The sequence below is a fragment of the Carassius auratus genome, chromosome 27 (assembly GCF_003368295.1).
Source record: "Carassius auratus strain Wakin chromosome 27, ASM336829v1, whole genome shotgun sequence".
In the NCBI taxonomy this organism is placed as follows: Eukaryota; Metazoa; Chordata; class Actinopteri; order Cypriniformes; family Cyprinidae; genus Carassius; species Carassius auratus.
The window spans coordinates 4,928,235-4,941,385 of record NC_039269.1 but is presented as its reverse complement, the minus strand read 5'-3'; the positions used below and the strand labels follow the sequence as shown (position 1 = coordinate 4,941,385).

Genomic DNA, 13,151 nt, shown 5'->3' with positions numbered 1-13,151 from the left:
TTTTGCTTGCTACTAACGAGGGGGAGATAACATTAAGGTTTTTTTTATTATATTCTGAGGGCACATTAATTAAAAAGAAAAAATGCGCACACACACGTTTCTGCAAATCTGTTGAAGAAAAAAACTAATATACATCTCGACTGGGTCAAGAGGTGAGCACATTTTCAGCTAATATACATTTTAAGGATAACGATTTCTTTAAGCAACTTTAAAAAGAACTCAAGAAAAGTCACGAGACACGGTTAAATCTTTTTAAAAAGCTTTACTTTTGCATTGCATTACTTTATAATGTCACTTAACTACTGTTTTAAATAAACTTGCATTGACACAAAAAAAATAGCACCAAATTATGCACATGATCATCAACTGAATATTTCACCCTGTAATCAAAGGAAAACATGCTAAAGAAAATGAATCATTTTAGGACCATTAAGATTATTTAGCGTTATTTTCATGATCATTCAAGCACATGAGTCTTCAGCCCTATTTTCTTTATGCATTGGCACATCACTGATTCTCTTTCTTCTTAAGTGTTTTTTTGCTCTGTTTCTTCATCTTTGTCTTTTTCCTCTTCTTCCACTTCCTTGGCCTTCTTCTTGACTTTCATCTCTTTCTCTTCAGTCTCATCTTCTCCGTGTCTTCCTCTTCTTCTGCGCTCGGTGAACTCTGTGTCTCTTTTCTTCAGGAGCCTGAGGTCTGTAAGGGCCCGGTGCCGGAGGCCCCTGGAAACTTTCCCGCCAGTCGCTCTCATATGTTTGCCTTCATCATCATCATCATCATCAATCCACCAGAAAAACTTTTCCCATAAGGATGTGTCTGGCTAAGAGTATTAATTCAGATGTGAATGATTACTATTTCTTAAGAGCCGCCAAATTATTAATCACGATTAATCGCATCCAAAATAAACGTTTTTGTTTACATAACATATGAGTGTGTACTTGTTTATTTATGCATATATAAATACACAAAAATATTTTTTTTTTATTTTGAAAATATTTACATGTGTATATATGTATATTATTATATTATAGATACATATATTTAATATAGCCTATAAACATAGCATATTTTTCTTAAATGTATACGTTTTATGTATCGATAATCAAATAAATACATTTTAATATGAAATATTGATTTGAATTTAATTATTTAAATAATTGTATCTGTATATTATCGTGAAGCTTCCGCCGCTAAGAAAAAAAAAGTCAATTTCATTGTATAAAACAAGATAGAAATTGCAACAACATTCCAGTAATATTTATTAACACAGAGTATTCTCAGTTCCTTGTGTGAAAGATAAAAGCGGGAGTACGCGGAGTGATACTAGAAGCTTGAAAGTAGCGCCAGTTGCGGTAATCCGGTTGGCCAATCAGAATGAAGCAATTTAAACTTAAGCGGCGCGATTTTTATGTGCTAGCGCAACGGTCAAAAACGTCTATCTTACGCGTCTTTACATAGAAAACAACGCTTTTATTTGCAAAAGCGATATCTTTACCTTCATATACCGTGTGTTTGGTGTTGTTCTCACCTCATGTGGTGTTATTTTTCCTCTTTTAATCAGAGTATGTCTCTCATTTAGTGCTGTGAGCTCTTCACTGACGTCTCTGCGGCCTCTGACGGCTTCTACACAAGGAGAAAACATCTGTCTGTCACTGGAGAGTTTGATGTGTTTAGATGTTATTTGGGATAAGTACACTTGCCATGTATTCTCTGTAACGCGGAGCTCAAGAGGAGGAGGGTTATGGCTGCGATCAGACAGCGGTTCAGCGTCACTCCTTCCCACGGCGTCTCGAGCTGCGTCAGACTCTGGACGGAGAGCGCGTGGCGTAACGACGTCGCTGGACAGGTGATAAAACACAGGTGAGTCGCTCAACTGTTCCACGTTTCGATCTAAATGTAGGTTTCGATATCGTGATAGAAGGAACAACAACATTTAACGTTAAATGCCTTCTGAAGATAAACTCTGGTTTGGCGCGCAAAATTGTTGCGTTCCTATTTTCGTTCGCTTTCAAAACGTTTGCGTTCTCTCGCAATCTCTATTAAGTTACATTACGAGAAAACTTTCGTTCACTTTAAAAAAAAAATCTGATGACAAATTTTTCATTGACTTTCATTACTTTGCTGCAAAAAAAAAGACATTTATTTTTCAAAACATTTGTGTGAAAGTATTGCGTTACCGGTGATCAACAAAATTAAAAAAATAGGTTTCTTCCACATCATATTATTTCTAACACAGAAAAGATTTGTGAATGAATAAAAAAATATCATGGGGGTGAAAAATCTCAATTTCAATGCTTTTACCCCCCCCCCAATCGCACTTTCTGTCATTATTTATTTATTTATTTATTTATTTATTTATTTATTACACCAGCATGTCCCTTTACTACAAAACACTTATGTTCATTTTCTTTAATTAGCAGACTTACTACAGAGTTAAATAGAATATTTTTTTAAATAATAACTACTTGAAGATGCGTTAAATCCAATTTCATTATATATTTTTTTTTATTAAATACCAATAACTAACATTTAATAAATAGTCAAATAATATTAAATTAAATAAAATAGGATGAAATATGATTTAAAGCATCTTCAAGTAGTTAATATGAAAAGATTTGATAATGGTAGAAACAAAATATTTTACACATCTATAATGTTATTTATTTATTTTTTCATTGTATAAATGTGGTCTTTATACATTAAACCAATGTCTTTTAAATGCTAGAATGAAGGCTTCAGATGGAAACTCAGTTGATTAAATTGATTCAGAATGAAGTCTGGTCTGATGTGGTTTAGTTCACACCGTAACATTTACGTAATTTTCTAGGATGTTTTTAGTCATGAGATGATTAACACTAGTAACACATGAACACATGAATCTGTGTTTTTCAGGCTCGTACTGGCGCTGGAGACCCGGTGTTCCCGTGCGATCATCTTTGGGACCTGCTGGACGATTGGAGCTTCCTGCTGGACAGAAGGTTATTAATGCAGTGTTTAATGTGTGTGTCAGACGTCATGTTCAGATGTGTGCTCTCAGACTCACCTCTCGCACCCTCCTCTGAGCGTACAGCTCTATAAACAACAACAACAACACATCAGACAGTCAAATGATTAAACATGCTAGTTAAGCTAAAGATCTGTTACCTTTAAGGCCTGTTCACACCGGGACGAATTCCGCGCGCGATATTCGCCGACGTTTAACGCCTCGTGACTAAACAAAGGGCGCCAATGTGAGTGTGCACACCGACGCGAAAAACGCCACGCGTAAAAGAGTCATTTTTTAAAAAACGCTTCGGGTTCGTTTTTTTGGTTTGACGCACCGCGTCAAAAACTATACGACCAATGAGAATGGCACTTTTGCACACGTGTCTGGAGCTTCTGAAGTTACAGTAAAACACAACTTGGGGGCGCTCAAACACAAAACTGTCTTGCTGTGAGCACACATACGTAACGGCGAAGAAGATATACGCCAAGTAGCGTCTACACTGCCGGGAAGAAATAAGACGAAGAAGATGCAAGGCAAGATGAATGTAGAGTTGCTGGTCTCGTTGGTGTCGGAACACAAAGAACTATATGACAAACGTGACAGCGATTACAAAAATCTTGATAAAAGAGAACTGTTATGGAGTGGTATTGCACAGCAAATGGGCCTTGATGGTGAGTTTCATTTAATTTAATTGTCTTTCATGTACGTTCCTACAAACGTTTGACAATCGCCATCGTTTGTGTGCTGTAGTGGAGGAGGTAAAACACAAATGGAAAAGCCTGCGAGATACATATACACGAAAAAAGCGCGAAGATGATTGCCGAAGTGGACAGGCTGCTAAAAACAAGAAGACGTGGAAATTTATGAAGGTCATGGAGTTCCTCGCAACATCAACTGAATTTCGAAGGTAATATTATTAGAACATTACAATACATAGCTGTGTGAGCTCTGCTATAATGCATTGACATTAAACATTGATTAACATGATATCATTGCATGTTCCCTGTTCACCATGCGATCACACCTCTAGTTCAATATATTAGTTTATGTTCTGTGTATAGGTAACCTCTGCTGAAATTTTGTTGCCTGACATATGGTACATTAAAATTTGTATGAATCTAAACTAAATTAGTAATTAAACATTAAGCTCTGGAGTATTTTGTCAAGATGGGTATGAAGTGTGGCATGGCCCACAGTGTGAGTTATTGTTTCTGATGTAAACTGAATTTGTCTTTACAGTGTTCACAGCAATATTTCTCCTGAAAATATGAATGAAGGGGTTGAGCAAGTGGTGGTTCAAAAAGAAGTCAGCGACAGAGAAGAAGCATCAGCAAGCACGTCTCCAGGATCATCCTTCTCCAGCCCAACTGTGACCAGGTCTACTTTCAACAAAAGAAAACGGCCAGAGACACCAGACTTGTTGGACCGGTACCTTTTATCCAAAGAAGCCAGGGAAAGTGAGAAAGAGGAACGCAGAAGAGAGAAAGAGGAGCGCAGAGAGCAACGAAGAGAGCAACAAAATGATGAAAATTACTTGTTTGCTCTTGGCTTGATACCAGCACTAAGGAGATTGTCCCCAGCCGTACAGTCTTCAGTCAAATTAAAAATACATCAGCTGTTGCATGATGCTGAGTTTGGCCAGGCCTCTTCTGCTTTTTTTCCACAGCAGTCACCGGTGTCCTACCATCAGGTCCCCCCACAGACCCCAACAAACTATGGCTGCTCTACAACTTCTTGGCTACCCTAATAGATGTTTACTGTATACATTTTAATTCTGTATTTTTTTTGTTTGTTTTTTTACATTCAAGAAATTTAGTTGAAAATGGCCGTTTCATAAATGTTTATTTGCACTATTGTTCACTTGCACTACAGTCATTGTGACTTATTTGCACAACCTTTTCTGACGCCCTTTTTTACTTTATGTTTGTGATTGTTATTGCAACTTGTAGTTCATTAAAAAATGTTTCATTTTTCCAAAAGAAATTGTGCATAAGTGACTTGAAAGTAATGTAACATATTTTGGGATTTGGCATATATTTGTACATAAGTATTCTTGACCTCTTATTGAAATAGCTATGTGGCTAATTATGGAGTCACTGCATTTATAGGCAACAGTTATCAATCTACAGGAACATAACCATTTTGGGCACAGCATTGTGCAGGGAATGAGAACATTTTAAAGAAAATGCTAGTAAAAATGTTTATTAAAAATACACATTTTCAAAAATACAACTTACATTTAGTTGTAAATAAGTATATGTTGAAGTGACCAAATACTTTACTTTTTGCAAAAAAAAACTATGCTTTAACTTTGATAGAACATGTTATATCAAAAATATTTAATTTGCTGTGGTGAGTGCTGCCATATTAATTAATGAAGAATCAGATGCAATAGATTTGATAGTGTATTCAAGTTCACAGAAATTGTATATATACACATACACTAGCAGTTTTCTCAATGGAAAATGTAATTAAAATGGCTCAAATTTATAGGTTGATATTATCTGTTCCCCAGAGCATGGTTCACATGGTCATACTGCCAAGCAACTTCTCCTGCTGGTGAGTTGAAGTACTCTTTGTACAGTTCTCGGACATTTTGGGCCTCCACAGATGCCCGCTGCCCCCTACAATGTTCAAAGCCTTGTAGTGGTTGCTCACAATCATGGTCATCCTCTGTGGCACGATTCTGGTCATTTCCGTTCGGGCGCAAATAATTGCACAACGCACAAGCAGCTTTGACAACTTTGTCAACAACACTTGGTTGAACCTGTAAAGTTCTTTGGAAAACCCGGAAGCGTTGACTGAGGATGCCAAATACATTTTCAGAGATGCGCCGTGCCCGAGACAAACGATAATTGAAAATTCTCTTGTCTGTGGGGAGGCGGCGTCCAGGGTATGGCCGGAGGAGATATGGTTTCAGCGGAAAAGCTTCATCCGCCACAATGACATGGTTAACTTTTCCCAGCTCAGGAGCACCTGGAAGTTCACTTGGTGGGGGAACATTCAGAGTTCCATTTCTGAGTGCCTTTCCCAGTACAGAATTGGCAAAGATTCCTCCATCACTGTTGCTGCCATAGCTCCCCACATCAACCACCAGGAAGCGGTAATCTGCATCAACTAAGGCCAGCAATACAACGGAGAATGTACCTTTATAATTAAAGTATAGAGAACCAGAGTTTGCAGGGGCCTGGATGAATATGTGTTTCCCATCCATGGCTCCCAAGCAGTTAGGGAAATTCCATCTTTCATGGAATCTCCTGGCTGTACTCCTCCACATCTCTTCAGTAGGCACTGGCAAATGTTCATCTCTGAGGCAGTGCCACAATGCATCACAGGTTTCACTCACTATCGAAGCCACAGTTGACACACCAAGTCGAAAGCTGAACGCAATAGAGCGGTACGAGTCCCCAGTGCTTAGAAAACTGAAATAGAAATACTAATTTTTAACAACGCTCCACATATGTTTTTACAACATTCTTTGAAGTGAAGAATTATGTAAACGAACTCACCGTAAACACACGGCCAAACGCTGTTCTGGGTCGATTGGTTTACGGTAGTGTGTCTGTTCTTTCGTCAGCAAGGGAGCCAGTTGTTGAAGTAAATTTTCGAACTCACTGACGGACATTCTAAAATACCCCCGAAAACGCTCATGATACATTTTCAGCTCTTGTACCAGTCGATAAAACTCCCCATGTTCTTCTCTTCTCGTAACTATGGGATGTACCCAAAATCGGCGTCTTTTCCGGCGTCTTTCCTCATTCAACAGAACAATAATTTCTTCATCGCTGGAACTGGAGCTAGAGTTACTGGTGCTTGAAATATTCATGTTTTCTTTGTATGATTCTGACAAGCGCGTAAATACTTGCACTCTTCTTCTGAGTGAAAAGCGAGTTTAAGAAGCGTAAAGTTGCGCAGCGCCACCTTGTGTACAGGGGTATTTCTGTTTTACATTAAGCGCCATCTAATGTCAGGGAATGAATTTGCATGTTCACTCGGCTCATCGTCAGCGAAAATCGCTTGGGTGTGAACACAAAAAACGTGTTGGAAAACGCTGGCGAATAACGCGCGCCGATATTCGTCCCGGTGTGTACGGCCCTTTACTCCGAAAAAATAGGATGGTGATGTTGTTGTAAAGTGCAAAATTGGAATAATTAATCTCCTTGTTTACTGTAAAAACCTACATGCAGCAAGAAATTGCATGTTTTTTTTACAGAAATATCATCAAAGTTGTTTTTTTTTTTTTTGTCACATAATTTATAGCTTTCAAGAACTTATTTAGAATCCACTTAAACTTAAAGAGTTCTAATGAAAATATTTTTAGGGGATCAGATTTAGTTTTAGATTTATCAAAAAGAAATAAACTTTTTTTTATATGTGCTGTTTTATGTATAGTTTTTTTATTATTATTTACATAAAAAAAGATTAACTTAAATCTAAAACTGAATCTATAATTAAAATTATGAAGAAAAAAATGTGATTCTTGAGATAAAATGAATGTCATCTGAAATGAAATCGATGCTTAGGCCACATTTCTCACTTTTAGTTTACCTTGATGTTGTAAAATATCTTAAACTGGAATAAAAGTTTACTAAAAACTGTACAGACATTGAAAAAAAAACTAGAAATGATATGAATTAAAAACAAAAATAGTCATTTTAAAATGAAAATGGAGAAGCTGAAAATAAAAACTGATTAAAAATGAATGCAGACTATAATAGTATTTCAACAGTGTCTTGTGACTAGGTTTGCAAAAAGATGGAAATTTTCCATTAAATTTAGGAAAGATTCCAGATATTTTGGAAACCTTACAGGATTTTTTTTTATTTTATATTTTTTTATTCCAGATATTTTTGGAAAGTTTCTGGAAATGTACCGGAAATTTTCCACCTCTTTTCAACATAATATATAATATAATATGATATAATATAATATAAATGCTAGTTAACCTGTTGATTGGTTAACTTTAATCAGTGAAACTAATGTTAGATTTAACAAACAATGCAGGTGCACCATGTAATATATGCACAAAAAAAAAAAAAAAAGCCTTATTTACGGTAAAGACTTATGCACAACATGCATGCACTGTGTGTTTAGAGTAAAAACTGCTGGTCACTGTTATTTAAAGTCCATTGCTTTAAAGACAGCTGTGGTGTGTCTGGTGTTCGGTGTCATGTCAAGGTTATTGTGATGTATTATTAGACTCACTGTTCACTATAACATCACAAATACTGTGGATGCTTCTAGCCCTGATCTTAATTTAGAAAGAGCACTTTGTTTCCAAGACATCTCGACTCCTGGGGCTTTCATATTCATGTTTGAAACAGAAGTACAGTAAGATCTCCTTCGTACCCGCTCTGGCTTCTGTTCGCGTTTGCTTGACAGGTTTCTGAGGAGGAAACACTTGCAGTGGTTTACCGAGCTCTTCCTCAAATGTCTCGAAGGTGCTTTCGTCCATCACTCACCTGAGAAACAAGGAGAATTCCTAAAAGCTGGTGTCACATAAATCTTTGTTATAATACTTGATCCTTTCAGAGCTTCGACACGTTCATGTCACATTAAACGTCCCAGACAATAAGAACGGAAATGAATTAAATGCGTTGTTGGATTTGAGTTTACATTGTGTCTTGTAATTGTCTTGAAATGTTTTAAACATAAGCAATCAAACACAAAAATGTATTTCCATGTTTAAGATTCGTGCATTATGAGAACATTTCTAGGGGTAAGCATAAAAAAAAAAAATGTTTTAATATATTTACGTTTTAAAATTGTGATTTACAGATATTTCAGAGCACAGCATAATTGTAAAAATAAAAATAAATCCAAACTGGGAAAATCATACATTTAAAGTTCAAATCTTTTGTTTTAAAACATTGTACATTTTAAAATCGTCATTTACAAATTTCAGATTAAATATTTTAAACATAGCATAATGTTAAAACGCATTCCAGCTCTGTAAATCATAATTTACAATTGTAAATATTTTAAAACAAAATATTTAAATTTTAAAATTGACTTAAAAATAAATAAATAACGCTGTATTCTAATATATTTAATCAGACAGAAATCAATCTTATGAGAGCTACATATCTGCAGAATATTAAAAAATTCAACAATCACAGCATTAAGTTTACCAGATTACTTTGTTATATCCTAAACATTATGCAAATGATCTGTATCTCACAGTGTCCAAACAATAACAGTCCCTAAATATCTACAGACTCCATTCAGACCGCAGTGAGGATCACAGACGTCACCTTTGACCCCTGTAACAGCGCGGCTTACCTGCACTGAGGTGAGCGGGAGTCCTGAGACGGAGAGGACGGCGGTGTGAGAGCGCTGGAGCATGTGTAGGACACACACACACACACACACACACATGACAGCCATGCACAGGTGCAGCAGAATGAAGCCGTGTTGTAACGGGACACTCATAAGTCCCTGGGGTGAAGTGAGATTTATTTCGGAGGTGAAGGCTGCCAGTCAGGGGTCTGTGAGCATCTGAAACATGCATCCCATAATCCTACAATCAACAGGGAAAGAAACTACTGAAACGGAGACTGTGAAGTGAACACAGTAAGCTCTTGTGATTGAGCAGTTTGGTCAAATTATGCTGATTTATAGCGTCATGTAAACCGTTACTAAAAATAACACCAGGATTCGACTCTATTTAGTGTATTTTGTGTTATTTAAGATTATATTTAGGAATTACATTTTGTAAAATGACTTCTTAGGAATGTTTGATTTTTCTGTAGAATATAAAAAAATACAAGTTTTATTGATATTAATTTTTTTATTTATACTAATTTTAGTCTGACATATAAATAACCTTTACTTCTAATATGGTGTTAATATTTGTTTCTATTTTCTAAATATTTTAAAAGTCTTAAGAGTTCAGAAAAAACCTGTCAATATCAGCTGCATGTTGTGTTTGGCTACAAATTCAAAAGAAAAAAAAATGATATATATATTTTGCAACATTTATTTAAATTTCATCCTGCTTCAGGGTTTTGGAAGAAACACAGCAGCTCAAACATCAGTAAGTATTTTTTAATAAATGTATTAAAGATTTTATTTAGTTTTGATTATTTTAAAATATATGACTGAGTCTGCCATGTTAATAGCCCTAGCTGCCAGTGTAATGGGATAATAATAAACACATACATATTTAATGCATCTGTTGCTTAATTGTAATAGTTTTAAAATGTGAAAATCACTTGATTTACTGAGCGTCGTTCAGAGATGAACACTAGAGGACGCTGTAACTCTATAAACTCCTGTAAATGATGGGTTTGCAAAAGACTAAACACTGAAAGCATTAAATCAATAGATATGACCGATCTGAGCTGAATTTAACTGTGATTTCTAGTCTCGTTTACAGCAACTGTAAGAGAAGCAGATTCAGCAGTTACTGAAATATAACAAAGCATGAGCTGAATGTGTTGTGTATATTAACAGACTGAAATGTCTGCTATTCCTCTGATATCAAGAGTTGCATCATCACGGCATGAAGTCTTCAAGAACAACGAATGTTCAGCTGTTACTCAACATTTCACAGATACTTCTCATCTGGCCTGCACTTCTCCATGCTCCTGATACTCGAACACACGTCCCGCTTTATTCACTATTCCTGGTAAAGCACACGAGACCGAGCCGCTCCGGACACTTTCTGGACACACACAAAGCAAACATGACATTTGAGTGATATAATAACCTTTCTCATCATTCAACACTTCAGCTGGACTCAGAAATGCATGGCTTTGCTTTGCTTTTTTTTTTTCTACTCCGCTTTTTAGCAGATTGTTAGAACCACAATACTATCAGTCTTCATTTTTAACACTAGATCTATTGTTTTATCCTCTACGACCAAACCACCGTCTTGTTTTTGAATCATTTTGCTGTGCATTAAATCACAATTGCTTTGATACTTTGGTGTCTAACACAATAAGTGTGACTGAAGCATCCGAATATGTTTTGGCCCTCTGTAGCCTGGTCAGAAATTGACATCACTGATAATTTGCAGGTTCATTATAGATCCACTGCTTCATGTGGAACAAACACCATTCTGTGCTTTAAAGATGCACATGCATGCTTTATTGAACAAGACGAGTGATTTATCTTCAGTGTCCGAGTGCTACCTTACCTTTACTAATGGATTACACTAATGGAAAATAATTAGCTGCATTTCTCACACTCTGAACTTTTATTACACTTCAGCGTGTTGTTTAGAAGAAGCATTAGAGGTTCCACAAAGAACCATTCGGTCAAAGGTTGTGTAAAGAACCATGTCTTTCTTACCTTTAATAATCTGAAGAATTCTTCATGGACGCATTTAGACAAAACTGGTTCTTCTCGTGAAGCACCTTTATTACAGACGCTTTAAGTGATCAGATGCACCATTTTCAACAATAAAACAGGTTTAAAAAACATCTACAGACCAGAAGATCGCAGAGATTACCCAGAATGCCGCAGCATCATGCTGGTGAGTTTTGCACAGGCACACATGAATCTTTATATGGTGTTTTGAAACATTAGGGAGAATAACTATTATGCTGCATGACAAAAATCAAGTTGTAGTTGCAATATTTGGCTTTTGTAGCACGCTATGCTCCTGAAGTGTATATATTGCCAGAAGCCACAAGCGTACTGTGTTTATTTTAGATTGTAGGAGAGAAATTCAGCTGCGGGGGCGATGAAACGGTCTTGTGGGTGTCTCAGAGTTCACAGCAGTGCTGGAGTGATGAGGTTAAACGTGCACGAGACGTGACTGTTTTACGAACGCATCTACAGCACACACGCATGAAGTGAGGAAATCAGGGGTTAAACACACTGAAGCGGGCTCCTGACGGTTTGACTTTGGTTGGCAGATTTTAAATTGCATCTGGACCGGTGGGAGTTTGATCGTGTTGCTATCAGTGGATTTGCTCCAAATCATAGATTACATCGTCAGGCACCTCGCTGGGCGCTCTTCAGCCCGCTGTGAGAAGAATATTATTGGTACAAAGGATGATAATAAACAGATTTATAAATGCATGCCTGCTGTAAAAATAAACGCAATGCTGTTATTAACCTGTCGAACAGGTGATGCAGTGACATTTACAGTCTGACCCACATCCCATCATGAGCTTTCACAAACTAGAAAATACAGGTGCATCTACAAAAAAAATTGGATATCATGGAAAAGGTCTTACTTTTTGTAATTAATTCAAAAATGCTAACTTTCTTATATTCTAGATGCATTGCACACAAGCCTAAAATTAGTTTTAATTTTAATTATGACTTACAGCTTAGGAAAATTTTATCTAAAAAAAAATTAATATTCCATTTTGAGCTTGATTAGTTTGGTTAATTTTGAATATAAATACTGGGTACCTCTTGGGCTAGTTTAGAACATGCAACCACAATTATGGGAAAGACTACTGATATGACAGATGATCACCAACACCCTCCTGAAGAAGGTTTAAGCTACAGAGGGTCATCGCTGAAAGGGATGGCTGTTCACAGAGTGCTGTATCAAATTAAATTCAGAGAAAGTTGACTGGTACCCAGTTCACCTCAGAAAAGATTAAATAAATTACAGTAAAGAGCCAAATTCTTAACACTGCTCTGATAATGATGAATATTTATTTTTACTAATAACTTCTGAATTGCTTTGACTTTGAAATGACTTAATCATAATCTTACAGCACGAAGCGTCTCTAATCCCTTTATGTGGAGCTCAAGCATTTGTCACATTTCAGTTTTGAAGTCGAGCCCAATCCCAGTTCAGCTGACATGTCTTTGTCCCTTCAAAGTGCCCTTTGATGTGTGTAAGAGAGAGGATTTCATGCTGAGCTACTCTCCGTGACCTTGTCGGTCGGCTAAATCTCTCCGGGGTCGTGCATTTTAAGTTCATCAGCGGGTCCGAGTGTCTGTGTCAGATGCAGGCAGAGCGTGAGACCAGTCAATCACCAGCATTCACCGTCCTGACAGTCTTCTGATTCATGGACGCAGGGCAGGCCACAGATGAAGAGATGGTCATTAATACATCCTTGTGTGTTTCACTGCTTGGACCTCGGCCTGACTTCTGATTCAGGGCATCTGTGGCGGTCTGTTTACAGGCAGCACGAGTCTGAGGCCCATTGACGTGTTTGGACTTGTTTAATCATTTGAGATGTTGTCGCACTGT

General features: G+C 36.9%; 2 protein-coding genes and 1 long non-coding RNA gene across 4 annotated transcripts; 2 read left to right on the top strand and 1 right to left on the bottom strand.

The window, feature by feature from the left end:
* Window positions 1-57: 57 nt before the first annotated feature.
* Window positions 58-9,631, bottom strand: LOC113045160 (uncharacterized). Of its 2 annotated transcripts, none has more exons than XM_026205360.1 (7): window positions 9,269-9,631; window positions 8,336-8,448; window positions 3,044-3,072; window positions 2,901-2,967; window positions 1,701-1,838; window positions 1,529-1,623; window positions 58-820 (listed from the first exon to the last, which is right to left on the bottom strand). In XM_026205360.1, exons 2-7 carry the CDS (start codon window positions 8,439-8,441, stop codon window positions 527-529), a joined length of 729 nt encoding a protein of 242 aa, XP_026061145.1. In that variant the 5' UTR covers window positions 8,442-8,448; window positions 9,269-9,631; the 3' UTR covers window positions 58-526. The 2 variants fall into 2 exon arrangements, with proteins under 2 accessions (XP_026061145.1, XP_026061146.1); XM_026205361.1 differs by having other exon boundaries at window positions 2,901-2,964; window positions 9,269-9,626.
* Window positions 1,723-11,218, top strand: LOC113045163 (uncharacterized). Its single transcript, XR_003275961.1, has 5 exons — window positions 1,723-1,860; window positions 2,893-2,978; window positions 9,204-9,333; window positions 9,990-10,022; window positions 10,442-11,218. It is a non-coding gene; the product is annotated as an uncharacterized LOC113045163 (long non-coding RNA).
* LOC113045159 (uncharacterized) lies at window positions 3,135-4,965 on the top strand. The gene is made up of 3 exons (XM_026205359.1): window positions 3,135-3,657; window positions 3,737-3,893; window positions 4,226-4,965. Exons 1-3 carry the CDS (start codon window positions 3,513-3,515, stop codon window positions 4,731-4,733), a joined length of 810 nt encoding a protein of 269 aa, XP_026061144.1. The 5' UTR covers window positions 3,135-3,512; the 3' UTR covers window positions 4,734-4,965.
* Window positions 11,219-13,151: the final 1,933 nt, after the last annotated feature.